Genomic DNA, 23747 nt, shown 5'->3' with positions numbered 1-23747 from the left:
CTTTACTAAAAATTATTGCTTTTTGAATTAATTCATTTTCGCGCAATGCGGTGCAATTTATCTTTGGATAAGAATTTTGTTCTGAAATAATCTCGATATCCTAAAATGCAACCACGAGCAATGTTCGATAACAAAAAATCCCAAGCGTAGCTTACGGTTTGCCAATTCAAAGGAGGATTAAGCATTACGCCAATTTGCATACATATAGTCGATCACTTAGAATGTCACGATAAAACGTTTCGGTTGCAAATCGCAAAAAAAAAAAAAACGATAATTGATTATTGCATTCATTGATTTTCGTGAACGAAGAGAATCGTTCATCTATTCGTCCCTCCCTTTCTCGTTCTTTCATCCTCGTGCATACGGCTCATCATGAAATAAATAAATCCGGCGCGCATTCAGCACATAGCGCCAATCCGAATTCAATTTTCTGGCGAGGTCCCGCAAGGGGAGAAGTATTATTTGTCGGGGTGCTGCAAAATGGCATGAGGGATGGCTTTGGTAGCAGTGATAGTTCTATCTCATCGTCACGAGCGAACATAAATGTTCGCAGAAAATTTTTCTAGGGAAAAATATACAGTAGAAAGTTTATGCATGCAAATTTTATATCCCTTTCTAAAAAAATTGAAAAATAATTTTTTCCAATATTAATATACAATTTTTTAAAATAAAATAAATTTCATAGATAAAGTAATATAAAATCACACACACACACACACACACACACACACACACACACACACACACACACACACACACACACACATATATATATATAAAAGTATGTAAATATATGCTAATTAAAATAGCATCTAAGTAAATATTTTCGACAATGTAAAGAATTAAAAGCAAAGAATTTTAATTTTTTAAAGTTTTGACAATATTTTACAATATTTCGCATGTAAACATGCGATAGACTTAGTCAATTTCCATGTTTAGTGCACGAAGCACATACAAGGCATACAAGATCGGCGGTGAAACACCGTCGTGGCCTGGCACGGTCTCTCTCGAATTTCAGTGGCAATCGAATAACCCACCGCAAAATCCGTTAAGCAGTTATTAAAGCTCCGGAGAACTTGCTCTCTCGTCTCCCGCAGCTTCCGTACCCTGCAGAAATTTCAGTTATTTCTAGTAGGGCACGCAAATCCGATTTAGATATTCTGCTGGAACGTCCGGGTGCCTAGAACGGGCGCACAAGTTAAAAGCGCACACGACGAAATATACTAGTGTCCCATTCGTCGTACGACGACCGCGATAACTCTGTGTTTCGCGGAACATTACGTTCGCATTAGCCCGAAGGAATATATTCAGTCCGGAATGCCAATTGTGAGGGGCCTAAACGACGCACAGTGTAATTGCCGGATACGTGCAATTTACGGAATTTGTAATAGAAGTTGAAGATATTCCAAGAATCATTATTTAATTTAAAAATAAATATTAATATAAAAATATTTTTATTAAAAAATATTTTATACTTATATTTATTCGAATAATATGATTTTTGGAATGTAATTTTTTTGTTATATCACTATTATTCGCGTAGAAAAAATCTTACGCGGTATTCTGACTATCCAATCTATGTTTTATAAGTGCTAAGATACGGTGCTCAAACGGATAAAAGAAGCGAACGAACGAAGGAGAAAATCGAACGACGGAAATCTGAAGTCTTGGTGATAAAAGATACTACACGTAGAATGTAACGGAGCGCGAGAGAATGGCTCTGGCGTTACGGCAAGAAGAAAAGCCGGATAAAAGGATTCGTACAAATAATAAAACACAAAATCATGGAAAATACTTAACGAGCGCATAAAACGGGAGCCGCCCCTCCGTCGTAGGCGAACATGAAAGACAAACAGCATAGAAAAAGGTAAAGCAAAGATGAGGAGGAGCTTGGTCGCGTAAGAATAGGTGCAGGTGAAAGCCGATAAATGGAATACGAAAGAAGGAATGGGGTACATAGAGAGAAAGTGAAACGCGCACCTGGCGCGACGCGGAGAGAGAGAGATTGAGAGCGCACCGGAGTTACAATATAAATGATCTCTACGTCCGCGCCCACTCTCCCCCGTCGAGATCTCCAACCCCAGCCCGACCGCCATCCCCGGCCCATTTACATATCTGTATTATTCAAGCACGACTGTTATTCAATTTCTACGCAACTCGTAAATGCATTATTATTTAATCGAGTCGTACGCCGCCGGGCGGGATTTGCCGTGCGACGCGTCGCGTTTGCGTACAAAGGGTGCGTAGGACGAGAACAGCAAGAAACGAAATCAATCAGGTAAATTTACACGAAATCAGGTGATTTTTCGTACGTAATATGATATTAATAATTAATAATGAGATTTATGATTATCTTCGTATATCAATTAGGCAAAATTATTGAATTTCGAATATATTTGAATATTCAAATGTCACGGAATAATTCTGTTTTAAAACTTGTAATATAATCAGAATTTTCAGTCATTTTTATTTTGCAAAAATAAAGACAAAAAAACTTTTCAAATAATTCAATAAATATTATGTTTCTCTCTCAACCTTTTTATAGTACAGTATATTTATTAAATTGATGTTTGTGAACGAGATGTGTGTGTGTGTATGTGTGTATTATATGCTATTATATTATGTTTAGTTGAGTGAAAAAAAAATTCAAGTTCCGATGTTAATGTGTGCTAATATAAATATTCAAATATTATAATCTCAATTAGTGTAATATCAAATTTTCTAATCGCGCAGTGACAAAACGCATTTTATAAAAATGTCAACTTTTTCATTACTTGAACGCCAAATTTTTAACGTTGATTTGCATTCATAGCGAGGAGCATAACCGAGGCAATTTCATGGAATTTAACCTTCAATCATAACTTCATTAACTGCTACCGAGGGAGAGACACCGTAAGAGCTTACGTAGGACTAAAAAGCCTCGGTGCAGCCCCTGCATATCATTTGTATAGCTATAGCAGCTTCAGATAGAGCCCAGAGTTAACGTTTATCCTCCCTCTCCTTTGGTTATCTCTCTTTTTTTTTTTATAACTACTGATTCTCCCCGCGACGGGTTTTAGAGAGCCGGAAGAAAGAAAAGCCAGCGGATATATTTCACATGAATATCTCCCAAGGTATACCCGAATAAGAATAGCAAGGGTAAAATATCTACCGCCAATGAAGAAAGGGAAAGGGAGAACGAACGATAGGGGAAGGCATGATGAAATGAATGAACTCGTCGAGTACCGCTTTTGCATATTAATGGTTATGCGTCGTTAGGGAAGAGGCTATCATATCGTCGGCAGAAGAAAGGGAACACGACAAAAAAGAAACATTAACGCGCCGCGGTTGTCTCCTCGATACCGGAACGCCGTTAAATGTCGAGTTGGAGTACCCTCTGAACGCTCCACTCAATACTTGGGTGTTACTCGAGAGTACAGACATTTATATCTCTTTAGAAGAGAACCGTTTGAAGAATTTTTAAAATCGTATAAAATGTAAATAATATAAATGTAAAAAATATAAAATTTATTTTCTGGAAACAGTATATTATTCATAAAATGGCAGAGAAATGTGAATAAATAGTATAATCATTATAATTAATAATATAAATATATAATTAATAATTAGCACAATGATGCAATCATAAAACTTGTCTAAAGATTACTCTCAAAAAAAATTTTTTTAATTATTTTCATGAATATCTATTATAGACAAAAAAAAATTTTCTACCAGAATGACTTTTCTTTCAAAAGAAAAATTACAGAATTTAAATAAAATTGATGTAGTGATTTAAGAAATACTGACGCTGACATTTTACGAAATATAGCGGAAAAAATAAAATCTTGTTTTATCAGCAAATCCAATGATAGACATTGGCTTACTCCGAAATCACAAGAGATAACACGATGCATTGCAATTTGATGGGAGGAAAGCGGACGTGGCGTACCGATTTTGACCGAACTATCTCACGGAGAGATATCCTGGAAAGAGAAAGGACGTTACGAGAATGCAAACATATGGTACCGATCGCTCGAGTAAACGTAGGATGTAAATATCAGCTCCCGCTTTGCTTCAAATCCCCCGAAACGTCGATTCGATCTGATTATTGTTCACCTGCGTTGCCATAGCGAGAGATAAAAAAGAATAATAGCACAATGCGAAAGTATATTACGAAAGAAGGGAGCAAAATAAATACTCAATCGAATTTAATGCCTCTGTAAAGAATTCAGATATACAAGTTATAGAATTTGTACTCTAAACGTCAATGCTGCTATTGCGCATTAACTTCAACTCCAATCGATAAACAGCGCAAAGTTGCAAGTTGATTGCAAATAATGCACATTTTCCGACATTTCTGCTAAGAGAAGAGATCGTCAGAGAATCGTTTCAAAAGAGTTGCGCAAAAAAAAAAAGAATAAAACTCGGAACAAATGTTGGTAGTAGATCTGTTTACCCTGCGTCTTGTACTAAATAATTCTCGTTCGTTCCTATAGTTTCACGCCGCTAGGAAGGAAGACAAAGTTTTCACCCCGATAAAAGTTCTCTCATACCTCTCGAAGCTACTTCTCTACTTCCGCAACATATAGTCGAAATCCGGCGCCGCCAATCTACGTATTTCAAGTACATGGTATTTTTCCAAGGAATATTAGAAATGACTTTCTTCCGCATTACGGTAAACAAGCAAAATTATTATAGTAGTACAAATTCAATGATGAAGAACGGTGAAAAAACTTTGCACTTGTAAAATTTCAGAAATCGTAAACATATCTATGATTTTTTAATATTATCGTAATAAAGATAAAATTAATTCCTAATATTATATATATATATATATATATATATATATATATATATATTATATGTTATTATATTATATTATGGTGTATATTATTATATTATATTATATATATTATGGTATTATATTATATATATATATATATATATATATATATATATATATATATATAATTGTAGATATAAGTACAAGGGCGGAAAAAGCTTGATGTAAAATGCATTAGTTAACCAAACATATATAAATGGAGTAGACATAAAGGAGGGATCGCTCGTACGATGGTGGCATGCAAATTTCGTCACTGCGCTTCACCGTTCCAAGACTTTTCAATTCGACCTTCATTCATCAAACCTTCGACTTCGAGGAGAAAAGAACACATGGGCTCCTCGCGAGCATCCATCACCCATTCGGTCTAACAAGTTGGAATCGAGCGAAGAGAAGAGAAAAATCGCGCCCAAGTACAGCACATATCTTCCTCTACATCCTATTCTCATACTTTAGTCCGAGTAAGTCGATGAAACGTATACTTTATACATGCTAGTACAATACCGTTCTACTCGCAGACAGACGTGAATAAGTAAAACCCTTCGGTATGCTAGGCAACCTCCTCGATATCGATCGCGATTATTTATAAATGCTGTTGATGAAGTATCCTTGTCACGAATGACAAATAATCGTTTACTTCTCTCTCGTGATCTGATCTTTCTGACCTCCTATCTACAAAGTTGTCGAAGTTATTTTCTACAGAAATCGTTAACAAGTTCAAGAGAGAAGCAGTTTGTTCGAAGAATATCTAATTGTCCAAGTTGTTAACTCAAAATGTGACAATATCACGAGCAAGATTGCCATCGTTATTTTAATCTAATATTGAGCGGGATTTAAAAACAAGAAATTATATTACTATTAGAAAAATCTTTCATAGAGATTTCTTAAATTTATTTTCAACTATGAAATTAAAATAGCAAAAAAGAGCAAATTGTGATAATGACATTTTAATATCTATGTGCGTATCGTACATATATAGATTGAACAAGTTTTGATAGCTCGTATTTTTCGATGCAAACGAAGTGTAATGGAAAAGCTTGTCTCGCGAAGCACACCCGCCAATTTCTGCGATGTGCTTTATTAACGCGAAACAGATACTCTATTATATACAACGTTTGCGAAACTATCGGGATACGATATCGAGTCGCAAAGTACAGCTATCCAGATGTGTAAAATGTGTGCGGAAGCAGTTGAAATGGAAAAACAACTTCAATGCACTCCGGATCGACTGCGACTCCGTTTCCCTCCAAAATTCATACATGCATTGCGCTATATGAACCCCAAAATATTTAAATGCATCTATATAAATGATTTCTTTTATCATCTTGAATTCATGTGTTATCATATTTATACTATATATTAATGGATGTAACAATAAATGATATTACTATTATATAGTATTAAAGATTTTTTTTTTATATATGCATAGAATACAAATAATTAAATAGAGTGCGGAAGGCCATAGCAAATTCCGTCTTTATAAATTTCTTGATATTAAATTAATTTTTTTCAATGCATTTAATTTCAAGAATATTTATCACACGCATAGATTGCAAATTTTTGTTAACATTAAATTTTATATAAGTAATTTTCAAATTACTAACAAGTCAATCAACTATGGGCTTAAAAATAAAAAAAAAAAAAAAATAAAAGACTTTACTCTTCTTGAGAATCTTTCATGTAAAAAAAGAAAAAAAAATCACTTAATGCACAAAGCTTGCGCGTGGTGAAGATAATGGATATTTCAAACTCTTTAGTTACATCATAAAATAAAACAGTGTAAATATTTTGAAACCGAAAAAGATGTTTTATAAAAAACACCTTCTGGAAAAATTATTATGTAACGACATGTACATATGATTGTCAATCGCTATCACATTTATATGTATAACGAAGTGTACATGACAGCCATAAGCTATCATGTCAGAAATATGTGACATTCAGTGTAATATGGATTTTAATGCATACGTTGCAGGATGCAACAAAAAGAAGTTGAACGCGCATTCGACAACCGTGTAATGAGATGTTATTAATATATTCGCAATAGAAAGAAAAAGAGATGTCTCTCTAATCGATAATTCTATACACGTTAAAATCAAATTAATAATTGGAAAAAATATCAATTTTACAAAACAACAAGATATTAAATAATTTATATATTGGCTTATAATTAAATAAAATAATAAAAAAATTATTTTTTCTAAAAAGTTTTCATTATAAAAGAGACCTGTGTTGTGCTTTATCTCAATCTGTATATAATATTCAATAACAATAACGGCTGTTGCAGAATAAAATAGTTTAATTTTTATATATGCCGATAAAAAAATAATTTTACCATAAAAAAAGAAATAAGCACAACAATAATTTTTTGCAGTAAAATAAACTGCTTCTATTTGTAGAAAGATAACAAAAAAATTAAAGGATTTAAAACGTCTACAGCAGCTATTATGTGTTGGTAATAAACAGAGATAAATACATGGCGGACCCGGATCGTCGCGAAATCTCGACACTGAATAGCGTAGTTATTCACACATAAATTAGACGCGTGAAATGAATACCAACGGCGCGTTTAATTAAATTTGCGTCATGATATACGCGCCAGTTATTACAAATCGTCGCAAGGGAAAAGCACCTTGAATGTATTCACGTATTTATATATCTTTCTTTTCTCTTTTAATACTTTCTTAATATAAAATACATAATGTTACTACAGCTCGCGTATATTCGGCGCATTCACTTTTCTTCCAAATGTTTTTGAGTAAACTTCATAATTCAATAAATTAGTAGACGTAACGAACTTTTCTCCGTAAAGGAAGGAAAACAGCTCATTACTTTCGTACTTTAACCTAATAACAGACTTTGCTCTTTATAATTAGACGGACGCAAAACAGGAACTACTCTTTCCTCACAGGATTACATATGCAAAGAGGATATAAGTTTTTTCGCGATAGATTGAAGTTACACTGGCAATCCTCGGGAGAGCAAAAAATGTTAACAAGCTATGCTTTGCAAGTTTTAACTTCATTTTAGACGAGTTATATATACCGAAGATTGTCAATACGTGACGTTTCGTTTTCCGATTAGCTCGCGTACTATCGCGAATTTCATTAGAATTTGTATTATAAAAACGGCGCTGTGAGAGAAGCGCCAAACGTTTTTAAACTCTAAATGTCAAAATCAAGAAAGAAATTTTGAAAAAATCACTCACCGCCCAAATCTGCAAGGAAAATTTCTCGAAGAGCCAGAAATTCTTCCTCGGGAGGCATATCCGCTCTTCCAAAGCAATCATTCTCGGACCAGATCTCTCTGTAACATTTTTATTCAAATATTTATTTTTAGCTTCTCTAATGTATAATAACATCATGTTTTTTTCGCATTTTTTGTTTTAACATTAATATTGAAATAAAAAATCCGACAACAACAGCTCAGCAGCACGATAATGTATACGATCTTAAAAGGAAACAGCTTTTAATGTACTATATACAGTAAGATATATATATATATATATATATATATATACTCTCGTATACATAATTCGCATAAAAAAAATCTCTTCATATTTCATAAAGTTTTAAATTATAATATTTCATATATTATATTAAATATTATATTATTTATAGTTTTCTATACTTTACATTATACGAAATATACTTGTAATATAAATTATATCACATTGTAGAAAAAATTGTGTGTTTGTGTCTGTGTGTCACGACTAAAACAAAAAATAATTTTTAAAAAATAAAATTGCAAATTTCAATATAACGTTGATAAAGTTAATCAAAATTCTTCCTCTTCTTTAAAATTATTTAAGTTATAATAATTTACATATAATTACATTATTTTTTTCAAAATGCATCAGAATCACTTAACAGATTTCTAACTATATAATATAAATCAAATGCAAATAATTATTAGTTCGTGCCTTATTAATAAGATCGATTAAACAAAACAAGTTCATTATTTCGAGTTACACGACTAGAGAGAGAAGTAGTTCGTTCAAGTATCGAGAAGAGGCACAATGAGAAATCCGAGTGGAAAACTCTACACTCTCGCAGAAGACTCCTCTTTGAGCATGAAAACCACGATCTCCACCAACATCGGGCTACTTGCGTCAAGTGATCACACCCAACCGTCGTCGACCTTAGTTGACCTACGCTAGTCTATCATTGACGCCGACACACATGCATCTCCTTCACAAAGTACCTGCGTATCTTAGATCACGAAACGAAAAATACCATCGCCACTGTCGTACAAAGGAAAGAGCAAGCGTGAAAGTAGTAAAATTTGCAAAAATGAACAGCTTCAATTTACAGCTAAATTCACATCAAACATATTGCAAAAATTTAATACAATATGCGCTTGAAAAAAAAATTCTCACCTCAAATTTAAAAATAAATAAAAATAAAAATAAAAATATTTAAAAAATTGAATTATATATGAAGTTATTTTGAAACAAAAAAAATTTAATTTTGTGGTAATTATAATCCGTTGAATTTAAAAAAAAAAAATTCTTATATAATTTTTTTTAAATGATTATTTTTTATCGTTCATAAATATCTGACTTCTTACGATTTTTATTACAAAAAAGTTACATTTAACAATAAGATAGATGTAAAAACAAGTCGAAAATATCTTATATACTTTATAAGAACTTAGAAAAAAGAAAATAGAGGTTCATGCGCGAACGTGACTGGAGGACAAGGGTGAAGTCACGTCCGCAGAAACATTCCGAAAAAGGATGTAGCTAATGATGAAACATTTTTAACTTTATATTACACGACGAAATAATTTTCAAATATCATTTTATTTCCTTCAAATTTTCACCAAAAATCTGCTGTATTTTTTTAATTATATATATTTTCCCAAAAAGAAAAAACTTTGTCATCTAATTTTAAATCTATTCTTAAAGTTAAATTTTATAATTGAGAACATATAGTACACAACATCCACAAATCAAAGAATCGCCAAGGAAAATATATAAAATATATTAGAATGTTTTCATCAATATACGATGTAATCATAATCTTTCAATCATAAAACAATAAGGATGAAAATCTTTTCTACCTCATTCCATTATAGTCGCACAATTAATAACGAAAATCATTCCTACTTTATATCATCTTAACAATGTCGGAGTCGCATTAAAATCCGAGAATTGGATTTGGTCACTTGACACGAAATCGCACTTAGTTGCAATTCTACTATATAAAAGCGAAACGTATGGACGGTTCTATGCATGGACGGCATATGAACCTACAATGTTTTATGCGTATACACGCAATACACATTCGTATGTTTTACAATATACGATTCGGATCCAAGTCGGACATGATCTGTCTCCGTTTACATAGCAGATATCCACGTAATCCATACAGCGGATGAGTCGCAACTACCGTGTGTAAAACGAGTTTTCTCTGTTAGAAACAAATTTCTCCTTTGAATTTGAATCTAAGGCAAAAATCGTTAGATTAAAAGAATATTCAACAAAATCATTTGACTTGTTATAATACTTTTAAATATATCAAATTAAATAAAGCTTAATTAAGGCTGGACTATAAATTTATTCAAGTAACATTTATTTATAAATAATTATTTCTCGATAGTTTATCGATATATATAATCAAAGCTCGATTTATAAAAAAAAAGAAGCATTCTTAAATCATTTTCAATTCGAGATTCTATTTAAGAAATGTGGTTTAATCATTTTATGTCTCGACTAACGCCGTATAGAGCATTTCAGAATTGCAGGTCAAGGAAGTCTAATTCACCTTCGAAAGCTTTCCGAAATTTTCCCCGCTAGAGATGAATCCAATAAGCAAACGCGAGGGTAAAAACGCAAAAGAAGAGGAAGGCTGCTGTCCCCCGAGCGGAAGAAGTGGCTCGTATGGCGCGGCTGCTGGCTGCCTGAATAGAAATTCAGCAGCATACAATTCCCATTATCCCCCGATTTCAAGTTCCGTGACAATGGAATCTCTTAGACGCGCTGTGCCCGTCGTCGTCGTCGTCGTCGTCGTCATCGTCGTCGTCGTCGTCGTCGCCGCCGTCATTTCTCGACTCAACGTTCCGACATACAAGCCGATACCGCTTTGCCAGACACGAAATGGATAATTCTTATGCTTGACAAAGTGATAAATCAGCCTTCGTGATTTTAAATATTAAATTGTCGCGAAAAAAATCTTTAAAAACATACGATCGCGCACTACTTGTAGTTCTTTTTTTTTAAGAACTTCGATTATTTTCATTTTCTTTATCATTCTTTTAGTCTAGTATGAAAATAATGAAAATAAAAATTAATATCGTCTTATAAACAATTTGTATTCTCAACATTCCTATAAACAAATCTAAAAATCTGTTTCTGTAAAATAACCGCAAATCGATACTTCAAAATAAATAGAAAAAGAAAAGTTAAATTTTTCTTCACGAGCAATAAAATCATTAAATTAATCTGCACTTGTTTACATAAGAAACAAAAAGAAAGAAATAATAAACTAACAATGTAGCAATTTTCTTCTTCATAATTGTTCTCTGTATTTTTTTACATTATATAATCCTTGAAAATTAAAAGCACTGTAAGGAACGCAGACGGTGCAAGTGGAAAATTAGGGGGTTAAAATTAGTAGCCAGACGACAGAGTATTTGCTAGGCAAACGAAACACGATTACCAGAAGCACTATCCGTAACCGAGAAACCAAGACGTGTACACGAAAAGCATGAGGTATTAGACTGTTTGACTTATATACCTACGTATTACTGTAAATGTCTTATTAATAATATTGTCTAGGCCCAGACATAGTCTATATATGACGTAGTCAATAGTCTGCTACTTTTATCCCCTTGTGTGCACAAGGTCGGCATGATCTTGTAGACTTCCATTGTGTACCGGTCATAGTAAACATTACTCCCCACCGTAAAATGGACGATGGAATATTACGTACAATCTCCCAAAGTAGTTCGCAGCAACGATACCGCGTAAAGAAAAATCACGGGAAAGACTATAATTTCATAGCTTTATGATAGAAGAAGGCAGCGACGATAAAAACTGCTCTCCTATCCCCGCGGTTTATATCATGGCACTCTAATCTGACAGAACTAATAAAGTTAAAGATTAGTAACGTTATGGATCGTGTATTTTCAGTTGAAATTATATTTTATTTTGGAACGACGACATTATTTTGAAATGTCCGAGTTTGACAAACTCTCATCTCAAATTATAAATGTTATTCTTCAATGGTATTTGCAAATCATTTTTTATTAAAAAAAAAAAATAGAACTCGAAATGTTTGTGAGATATGTATGCGCATTTGCGTTCAACATAAAGGCGAAAAGCTTTGAGACGAAGAGATGTAAAGAGAAATCTATTTACATGTCGGCGAGTTTATCAACGAGGGTGTATCGAATCTCACGAAAGCATCGAAGCGGCGATTAAGCCTTAGAGCGAGAAGGTTTGACGAGGTGGAATGCAGAAACAAGTTGACGGAGGGACATGACTCATAGGCACATTTAGAGGTGGAACACTTCAAAGAGTTGGTTGGATACCCGTTCACCTCGGTGAACCGGTATATACCGAGGCGCGTTACAAGAGAGCGCGGCAGATCCCTTTCAGATTTAATGTAATGTAAATATCCGCCGCAGTGCAAACGCCTGGCTTTTCGCCAGTTAATTGGCCGTATGACTGGTCGGTGCACAAAACCGAAAAAATTTCCAACAAGTCAATACGTGTAATTAATATATATTATCAGATTTGTAGTAAAATAATATCTAATAAGAATAGAGACAAATATAATTGCGAGACAAATATATAATGTTCTTCATTAAGATTTTCTTTGTCAAAGTTTTTAAAGAAACCTTTCATTTTTTAAATGGAAATAATCTAATTACGAGAAGCTTATTTTATATATTATATATTATACGTAAGAGAATGTATCTCTCTCTTTTTCTCTCAAATTATAATTATTACATAATTAAAAAATATCTGTATTAATATCTCGTAAAATTATATACTTTACGTGTATTATGTTTTTTTTAGTTCATCAAAAATTCGAGTTTACAAATAAATTCCAGTCCTTAACGGTTATTCAATCCTAACGCAATCTTTATTTATTAAAATAAAGTTTTCAAAATTCCCATAATTAATGTCGATCATGAAATTATCTCCAGTGTCGGCGGAAAATACATTATACTCTAATTTATAAATGTCCTAACAAATAAGATAAAGAAGCTTTTATATTAATTATATAAAAAATTATATAATTTAAAAAATAAATATTGAAAAATGTAAACATAAGTCTATAGAAACACACACTATATAACGGTCTTTTATCGCGATAGAATCAAAAAAATTTTCATACATTAATTCACCGCGATATATTAATATATAACTTTACAAACGAAAAATTACACGTAATGTTTTATTACAGCACAGGCATTCAAATAATTTCTGGTATACTTTATTCCAATAAAACAGCAAGAAAATTAGAACTGTCTGTTAGAATTTCATTGCATTGCATGGTGACAGTTTAAGTGTAAAATTAATTCTTAAAATAAACACAAGAATAAGCGACATTGTTATCGCTTCGGATCGCATAAAAAGTTTCATGACGAGTTACTTTCCGGTAATCGTTTAAAACAAACAAGTATCTTACCTTGCTGCACGTAAGAGACCAAGCGCCTGTTCTAAGTTCCTCTGTCGCATTAATTTCTGTATTTTCTTCATGGCATCTGATCTATAAATCAAAATAGAAACTAAAACTTAGACACGTAATTTCAATTGCATTTTAAAAACTTCAATAATGACGTAAATATTTGAATAAAATAAATTATTTCGATTAATTCAATCATATAAAGCTACGTACTTCTGATCATCAATAGGCGTATCTAAGGTTGCGTCAAATGGTATCATTTCTGGTATGACGGCATCTCGCATTATAGCAGATAATTCAGGACCAATAATATCCCAACGTTCTTCTAAAGTAGGAGCTGGAGTTGCATTCTCCTGATGAACAGGCTCTATTTAAACAATTTTTTTGCATATCAAATTTAATTTATATTATTTTAAACATTTTTCTCATTATTATATAAATAAATCTTACTTTTTCGTTTTTTAGCCTTTTTTCGCTTTAGCTTCGTTTGTTGAACCACGAGATGCCGTTGGCCTTTCTGGCAAAAATGTTCAAGCATTTTCAGAAATATGTGAAGAGTCGTTATAAGGTCCACTAAATACTGCCTAAAAAATGCGTAATTTATATAATTATATTATTTTATGTGTATAGTCACAATAACAATCAACTTAAACCGCTTTCTCCTTTCTTGTGACAAGAAATTAATTCAATCTCGTTACCCGTGCATTAATTTGTCAATTTAGTTTCGGTAACGTTACTACTATGAAAACTAAAGTTTGACGTCGTCCTGTTTTCGTCGTTGCTATATAACGTCAAAGTAGCAGCAACGTGGCATTGCGGTACGTCGCGCCGCCCTTACATTTCCGTCGTGAAAATCCGCGCAAAACCCGTCAAACTCGTAGCAAGTTGAACGCCCACCGCCTTTTCCCATTTCGCCGTCCGGAAGGTCGATAAAAGTTGTTTATTCCGCCAAGGAATCGCGCAGAAGGGAGGAAGAAGCGAGACTGGTGTGTACGAGAAGCTAGGGAAGAGAGACCCAGCCGAAGAAGAGAAATAGTCGAAATGGCGTCGGAGGGAGCCGAGTGGCTTCCTGGCTGGTCGAACCGATTGATCCGAAAGTGAATCAATCTGTCTGCGGTAGATAAAACTTTCGGTAAAGAGTTCTTTCTCTCTCCATGAGACGCGACGCGGATTCGCCTGATACAGACGCGATTGTTCGGTGACGCATCGCATAACTTTTTGTGATATCTGCATTATTTTTATTACGGCCTACTAAAAATTAGCGACAGATTTACGGTAAGATACTACCGAATTAAATAGGAATGATTGCCGATTGTAAATTAAAAGCTATAACGAGATGCATTTAATTCGTTTTTTTTCTGTTTTTAGATAATTTTTATTAATTATTCTGTTCCAAAATTTTCTAGGTACTATTCACTTACCGTGACATTTTAGTCTCGTCAAAGCACAAAAGTTGAGAGAGTATCGTTTCTCGATATTCCGGGACATAAAAGATGTTGCTTTTAATTATTTTGCTGGATTCCTTAACACCGTGATCTATACTCTTATCCATTACCATAAGAGTATTAAGAAGCTCCTAAAATATATTTTTGTGAAATATATTTTTTTCGCCAACTTTTCAGATATTCAGTATGAAATGCTGATTTTACGTATAACTTCATACCTGATATGCTTTTAATGCTAAATGCAATCTACGAGACCAAAGCGGTATCTTTTTTTTATCGGTTATCATCATTTCGTAATATTGTTCCATTTGCCTTTGTACTAAATAAAATACTTCTGTGGATATGGTTTCGCTAAAATCCATAAATCAATGGATCAATAAGTAATAAAATAATAAATTACACTTGATTATTAATAATACAAAAAATAGAAGAGTTTAAACTTATATAAAAAAATATATAAAATTGGTACAATCTATTTTACAGACTTGCGGATATGAAAAGAATCAATTTAATCAAACATTCTATCATTAAAACTGAACCAAAGAAATATATATACATTGCATGCATTGGTGTCTAGTATTCTACAAATAATGAATCGTAAATAAAATTTGAATTATAAATAAAATCCAAATCATAAAAATAATTCGAATGTAGTATCTATTGTTTAAACGGAAAATGTATAATATATAAAATATTCTTCCGCAAACTATCTTGTATAATTTCTAGTATAAAACAAAATAATTGAATGTTGATACATCATCGATATCGGGCGAACAATATTAATACATTCTGCAAAATCCCATTGGCTATTTAATAATTTCTACGTTTAAAATAATTATAAAGATTATTTCATGTTATAAAATTAGATTCAGATTCGCACACAGATGTTAAAGCATTTTTTTAGAATTCTTTCTAGACACAAGATCCAAAAGAAAGCGACGATGCGTAAAACGAGTTCAGAAACTGTCTTGCTTTCTGTCTTTTAGCAGGGTGTGCACTCGGCAACAATGTGGATTTTGTTATAAGTTGAAAAGTACCAAGATTTACCTCACATATTTCACTTCGAACTTGTAATGACGATTGAATTCCATAAAAAAACGCAAAGCCCACAGATAGGAAGTTGTTTCAGATGCTTCGTCGTGAGTGACATTGATAATACAAGATCTAGCGAATTTCATTACGGGATTGTATGCTCCACTAAGAAACTCAACACAAAATTCTTTCAGAAAAAGTCGTACACTGAGGACAGATGTACGTTCCACTTTAGCGTCCTGTACGCCCATTTTGTCTTTACGTCGTTTCACTCTTTTCTGTTATAAAAAATATGTGCTTTCTAATTATTTATTTATTGATTCCCCTTCATATAATTCATATAATACAAGATTGAAACTATTTTTACAATTAGATGTTTTTAGATATCATAAAAAAGTGAAGAAACATCATGCATTACTAATCAATTTTACGAAATTTACCTTATTGTGACCAAATTCCAAGGTTTCGATTTTTTGATACGGTTTATGACATATCATTTGATTTTCTCCAGTTGCTTTCATATTCCGTACAATGTAAGTACCGCCAAATCGTGAATGTCTAATTAATTAAATAAGAGAACATATAATTTCAGAAATTAAATCTTTTACGCAAAAGTATTTTTCAAAGAAATGCAAATAGTAAGAATATACAAAATATCGAAAAATAAAAATTAAATTTGTCGATTTTGCGTCTCTTTTTCTTTTGGCCTCTATACATGCACAAAATTGCAAAGTTAAAATAATATGCTCTCTCTAATGTTACTCAGAAAAGAAGCAGATTATTAAAATTCAGTTTCAACCATGGCTCTCAAAAATCCAATCAATGCAATAAAAGATAGCTGTCAAGAACAGGTAGTTTCCTAAATGACGAAGACGCGCACTCCCATCCATTTTCTCTTATTTTTTTGCAAGAAACTTGGTTCCATCACCTTCTTCCAAATTTTTTTAAACAAGCAATTAACTTTCCGATTAACTTTCCGAAGAGTTTGTTAAAGCACGCACCCCTCATCAAAAAAAATTAAAATGCTTGATAATTTATAATTTCTAATCAACTTCTTGAATTTCAATTTAGAAAAAAAATTGTAATTTTCAAAAGCAACAATTTTTTCAAATAAAATAATTCTTACAAAAATAATTTAAAAGCTAAAATTATATATATATATATAAACATTGTGTATCACGATAAGTGCATATACAACACAGCCATCCAATTTCGTTACTATATTTACTTGTTGCTATCAAAAGATCTATGTTCGTGACACAGCTAGGTGCTGCTTTATCGTTTTCCGATCAAATTATCTTTCCATCGATCGATAGGAAACACGAGGAAGGCGAAGGGATCTTTTCATCGCACATTCCCTTTCAAATCGTAAAAAGCCTTTTGCAAAGACGGGAGGGATGCGCGCATCCACGGGCTTCTGGAACGCGCGCTCGTTACAAGAATATGGCTCGCTTCTCTCCAACAAGTGGATAAAAGCTTCTATTTATGCTTCGGGTAGTCCTGTTTTAAAAACTAGGTCATATTCATTATACGCGTATCGCCGCGCTGTCGCGAAAATCCTCAAAGACGTCCGTCAAGTAGCAATCGGCACCTTTTAGTCATCCCATTTTTATGATCGCGGGCTTTTAACTGCAGTCGCTCATTAAAATAATTATGCGGTAGATATTCATGAAAGTGCTTTTTCATATGTTTCATAATATCGAATAATATGGTTAAAGTATGAATAAACATATATGAATAAAGTTATAGTAAATTTAGCTCTCATTATACAACATTTTCCGTACGCTGATATCGAATAAAACATCTATAAATAGAATATATGTTCAGAGAATTGTTTTAATTTTGAAAACAATTGTATCCGGATAAATCTTTTCAATCATTCAGATAAATTTTGTATTGTTTTGTACATTTATTTTAAATGATTATGTTACTCAGAAAAAATGTCATTTTATATTTTAAATATTTTACCTAAACATTTGTTAAAAATTAATTTGGATTTTATAATAACGGTCCTTCCCTTTTTAATTTACACATGTTTGGATGTTTATCATAAACTTATAGATTTATTAATATCTTACAATTTTATTATTAATTTCTCTCTCTCTTTCTTTCATTAATCAATTAATATAATAATCTTATTAGTAAATGTGATATAAACTCACCTAGATCCAGCATATTTTTTTATTTTGTCCATTTTTTCGTGTAATTCCTTTTTTCGTAATGCTACAAGTTTAGCTTCATCATTTTCTTTTTCAGCAGTACTACGTTGCAAACCAGATGCAGCCAGTTGGCTTGCATTTTGCTCACGTAACATCAAAGATATAATCTAACCAAAGATATAAAAAGATAATACTGTTTTTTATTTACGAATAATAAATTGTTTTAAGTAATATACAATATTATTCTAAAAGTTATTCTCAAAAATGAAAATAAAAAGAATATATGTAATTTATATTTTTATCTACCTCCAAAATTTGCATGTGATACTGTTGTTCCTTATTATTACTGACAATAAACAACAGTATATCCACTATACCCGACGCATGAAATGCAAATAATATCTATGAAAAAACATTTTTTATTGTCACTCGAAATAATATTCAATTTGCTATGTTGTGTTTCAAAAAATACAAAAAATTTATTCTAATATAACAATTCGCACCTCATCATGAACAGTAGCATCATTATCACCTCTTTTATCATTATCATTAGGTGGAACTTGCAATACATTTCTAATAAAAACAAGTATTCTTTCAAGTGTTAATTCATTTTCCTCCCCTCTTTCCGTACTATCCTATAAAATAAAAATTATTCTATAGCTGATGAGGGCGCACACATATACAAACACATGATGAGAAAAAAAGATTTTTGTCACTTACAATATTAAGTAATTTTCCCAACCGTCCAGCTACTGTCAACCACACATTTTCATCAGTTAATGCTGCCTTATATTCTTGTAAATGTGAATTTATTTGTTGGTATAAACTATACATTGTTTTCTCAGTTGGTATTTGCTCATTATAGATTACAAACGTGGAACTTGTTAAATTAATAAGTAATCTATTATTAAAAAAAAAAATAACAAAATTTAGTTTTGCCTGCAAAAAAATTGTACAATCTTTTTCATGCACAATGTTTTTTAGCTGATAATTAATATTATATACCGTAATAAAACATCCCAAAGTTCAGTATACTTAACATGATGTATAAAAATCTTTACAAGGTCTGTTTGTAATAATTTTGTTCGACCAAGAAAACGTCTTATAGTATGTGTATCATCATCTCTTCTAAGATATCTGATAAGATCTTTTATAACATCTGTACCAACAAATAATTTATATTTAATTAATTACTTTTTCTCGTTTATATTTAGAAATATATACATAAAGTAAATCTCTTCACCTAAACAATTTTTATCTAAGTGGTAATCAGTTCCATCAAAGTATCCAAGTACAGCACAAGTGGCTGTAAGCTCAGCAGAAAGATAATCTGCCATCTTCAAATAATAAATATTGCAAAATCTTCAATGCCAAATATATATTTAAAACTATTGATGGTTCTCATACATAGCACAGTTATTAACAATGGCACAATAAATAACAATGTGTATAATTCATTAGCCTGCTGTCAAAAATAACAAAACCCAATAAATAACAAAATAAAGTTTCTATTCATTCCAATTTTCTTATATAATATGCACCATAAAAGTAGAAACAGACACGAAAATATATAATTCATCAATTTTTAAAGATTTAACTATGTTATAAGAATCTTAATTGATAAAAAACGTTAATATTAAGTCAAGTCTTATAGATGCTTAGACAAGCGTTAGATAATTTTCTAAACTGATATAAGAATACTCACCGAAAAGTCGATTTAGCGACGACAACAATAGTAGCTTGTTAGCGACGACGCAATCAGTACCGCCACATTTCGTAATTGTGATATTTGGCGCGCGCCGGCGTCGACTTCACTCGGTTCAATTTTAGGTTATACTACGCACGAGTGATAAATGCGCGTACGTAATATAATCATTTCACACTTTAAGCATCGAAATATATTCTCCTTTGAAACACTTACGCGAACAACATGTAATAACCTACGTTAAATTGTTACTTTTGCGTATCTCCGAGCGAATCGAACATTCGCACACGCGCGTGTTGTCAAACGCAACAGGTAACGAAAGAGCGCGCAATCTGACCTTGCCGCCATACGTCACTGTCATCGGTCGGTGGCGCTCGGGTCTTTCCGTCTCAGTTCGTACGAACCCGTCGCGGCATTCATGCGTACGCAGATACGTCGCACAACACGGAAGGCTAGAGGTAAATTATTGTTTATTTAATTGTTTAAGATGTCTACTTTGGTCACCTTTTGTACTTTATGTGCTTAAAACAAAATAATCATCGTGTACAATTGGAGCAAAGAACGAAAGAGGAGTAAAAATGAACGAAAACATGAAAAAAGTATATATGATCAAAATGCTGATATAAATATTAATACTCTCTGAATATGGCGTGTTTAACGCGCGCAAAATCTCTGCGTTGAAAACTATAACAATTTTTAACAAAGAAAATCAGGATGTTATAAGGTAGATTTCATATTTTGTAGCCGATTAAACTTGTTTTATCGAATTACTTTTTACAAATACATAAGAATAGAGAACAAAAGAGAGAGAGAGAGAGAGAGAGAGAGAGAGAGAGAGAGAGAAATAATCATTATTTTGAATCCATTTCAAATAGATTCTATTTTAACAATACTTTAATAATTCGATTGAGATTATAATTACCAATATATAACGCGTTGATATTTTAATAGAGACATCATAAACAATTTTCGACAAAAAACGTAGCTTTTTTTGCAAATATCAGAATATTACAAAATACCGTATATATGTTAAGGTTTTTCCCGCTTACGACATGAAGGGGACTACGGACTCCATTATTTTGCCATAATAACGGAGCAGCACTTTTTTGGTGTGCAATCTGCCGATAAACGTTGTCCACAAAGGAGGAAAATAAAGCCATAAATCCAATTTCGTCGCGGAAGGTAACGGAAAAGGACATCGCGCGTAGCAGGCAGGCGAGATCGGGTAAGTGTGAAAGATACAAGATCAAGTAATAAGAGAGAGAGAGAGAGAGAGAGAGAGAGAGAGAGAGAGAGAGAGAGAGAGAGAGAGAGAGAGATAGAACGAAGAACAAAGGGTCGGACGACGGTCGGATAAGGGGGAGAAGAGAAGATATACGAGGTGCCGACGCGTTTGACATTTGCGGTTGCATAGACATTCGATGGCTAATCAATATCATCGAAGGTATCTGGGTCATCGGGTTATCGGCCAGTCGTCCGCACCTGTCCGCTTATTTCGTCAGTGCCGTTCCATGACAGCACGCTCTATACATTTTGCGCTTTGTGACGTGCACGCCTGGCGGTTTTCGTCCTGTGAACGTCCGGAAAATTGCCCAAATACAGTCGGTTGCTCTTTTCAAATCGATTGGCGCGATTCAACATAGAATGCGTGATCTGATATTTTTTCTCTCTGCGCGCAACGCACAGGCTTGTTAAAATATCTCGAGAAAAATGTTAAAAGCAATATTTAATACGAATATAATATCTGATGCAAAAAGATTAAAATTATAAAAATTATAAAAATAAAATATTAATTGTACAAAATGTACATAGCACGATGAAAATTTATTGAATTATTTATATTATTTGCAAAAAATATCATTACATTATAAAATTAATTAAAAATTGCAAAAATTAATTGCCATAATGTCGAAGGTAAAAATGTAGTGAAATAGGTTTAAAAAAATAACTATAATATGATATAATTTCATAAAATATAATATATGATTTTATAAATGCAATTAGTTCTTTAAAGTGTTATAATTAGGAACAAACGACAGATTTTGTGATTTGCCGGATAAGTAGTAATGTTTGGTTGTAAAAACCTGTTTGATATTTTTTGGTATAGTAAATCACACACACACATATATATTATATATTATTTGTTTATTTATTTATTTATTTATTTATTGTAAAAATTACATGTACTTGCCGCATACGCGGCAACGGAAAAATCGACATAATAATAAGCAATAACAGTATGATATACGAATAAAAATACATAAACGGGTTTATTGTTGTTTATCTGAAGCATTGTTTGAAAACACAATTGTTATTTCATCTAGACGCAAATAAATTTGCATTAAAGAAATAACAAATATTGGATTATAGATATCTCGATTGAAGTACGATCTGAATTTATTATACACACATCAAAATAACATGCGAAAAGATTTCAAAATAATTGTTTTATCAAAGATCTGTATAATTTTCAAAAATTTTATATTACTTTTTTTCTCGTGTTTAAAATCTACAAATTCAAAATCTATATTTATAATTATATATATATATATATATATATATATATATATATATATATACTATTATTATTTAAGATAAGTTTGTAATAAAATGCAAATTATATAAATTAACAATGCGTAACTAATTAATTTGGAATCATATTCAATTTTGAACATATTCTATTTTTTACTATTGTTTATACATAGACACACCAAGATAGACAATTTCCCTTCTACAAATATTTTTCAAAAAATTATTCTCAATTTTTTATAAAAAAAAAAATATGTAACGCACGAAAATCACAAAGAGAGTGTTTGTTTTCCGGACATAGTCGCGTACCACTAATAATTTGTGATGGCCTGGTACCGGCAATTGCAAAATTGTTGATGATTTATGTTATTGTCTGTGTGTTATAAAAAAATATAATATAACTATAGTAATTAAATAAATAAATTTGTAAAATATATTACATTTTTTGCGATCACATGTGCGTGTGCGGAATGCAGATGCTGGTTAACATAAAATGAGTATATTTTTTGTTTAATTGTGTAAGAAAAATTTTTTCTATTTTTTTGATCATATTTTAAATAATATTTTTATTCAGATATATTTTTTCAAATAACATCAATATTCTGAATGAGAAAAAAGGAATGATAATAATAATAAAATATTTCAATCTTTTTCAGCGGAATATGAAATCACTCGTATAATTTTTTCCGAAAAATGTCTGCCTGTTTGTTTTAGAGATAATGTAGGATAATATGTACAACTTGTTATATCACGGAATCATTTATATACTTAGCGATAAAGATTTATATTAATTAGAACATTATTAAACATAACAATATAAGAGATTTTTCAGAATTGTAGAAATAAAAAATGGATATAGAGACGTGTCTACTTAGTAAATAATTCGAAAATTATATGGCAAATAAAAATATATTTGCCTGTCAATCGATTTACTATTACTCTACACTCTACTCTACACTTATATTACGGTAATAAGACCATCAATTAACATTTCCAATTACTAATGAGACTTTTAATTAAAGGGATTTAATAGAAATCAGCTTAAAAGCGGCCGTGTATATGGATCAAATCGTGACAGACAAAAGGATGAGGATAGGAATTAAACTTTTAATTATTTAATTTTTTTATTTTATACAAGAAGCGCAAGAATCATTTATCAATAATCATTTTCACTCATGAAAAGTATTTGCAATGCCAATAAAGGCAATATCGTATCTTATGATGTTGCTCTTTGACAAGGAACATGACAAGGATATTTTTATTACATAATTCATGATAATGTACTGAGTTTCTAATTTATGATGGAGAATGTTCTGGAGTCTTCAATTTTAATTTTAATTATATATACAAAATGTTTTTTATTATTTCTATTTATTTCCCTTTTTTTTCCAGTACTATAAATATTTTTTATCTTTACTG

The 23747-nt window shown here is 31.8% G+C and overlaps 1 protein-coding gene across 4 annotated transcripts in view; it reads right to left on the bottom strand.

The window, feature by feature from the left end:
* The window catches only part of LOC126851224 (protein timeless homolog), a 92051-nt gene extending 71921 nt beyond the window's left edge, over positions 1-20130 (bottom strand). Inside the window, exons 1-15 of one of the 4 annotated variants that reach the window (XM_050594946.1) lie at positions 19800-20130; positions 19338-19559; positions 19100-19253; positions 18815-18995; positions 18598-18729; positions 18401-18496; positions 18098-18261; positions 16376-16493; positions 15951-16213; positions 15122-15254; positions 14880-15034; positions 13909-14042; positions 13672-13825; positions 13462-13542; positions 8028-8125 (exon numbers count right to left, since the gene is read on the bottom strand). In XM_050594946.1, the coding sequence (XP_050450903.1) occupies positions 8028-8125; positions 13462-13542; positions 13672-13825; positions 13909-14042; positions 14880-15034; positions 15122-15254; positions 15951-16213; positions 16376-16493; positions 18098-18261; positions 18401-18496; positions 18598-18729; positions 18815-18995; positions 19100-19253; positions 19338-19431 (1957 nt within the window). In that variant the 5' untranslated portion in view covers positions 19432-19559; positions 19800-20130. The remainder of the gene's footprint in view (positions 1-8027; positions 8126-13461; positions 13543-13671; positions 13826-13908; positions 14043-14879; positions 15035-15121; positions 15255-15950; positions 16214-16375; positions 16494-18097; positions 18262-18400; positions 18497-18597; positions 18730-18814; positions 18996-19099; positions 19254-19337; positions 19560-19799) is intronic. The other 3 variants (XM_050594947.1, XM_050594948.1, XM_050594949.1) reach the window with 3 other exon arrangements.
* Positions 20131-23747: the final 3617 nt, after the last annotated feature.

Source organism: Cataglyphis hispanica, chromosome 7, assembly GCF_021464435.1.
Source record: "Cataglyphis hispanica isolate Lineage 1 chromosome 7, ULB_Chis1_1.0, whole genome shotgun sequence".
NCBI classification, from domain to species: domain Eukaryota; kingdom Metazoa; phylum Arthropoda; class Insecta; order Hymenoptera; family Formicidae; genus Cataglyphis; species Cataglyphis hispanica.
The sequence above is the reverse complement of the archived record's forward strand: the minus strand, read 5'-3'. Positions and strand labels throughout refer to the sequence as shown.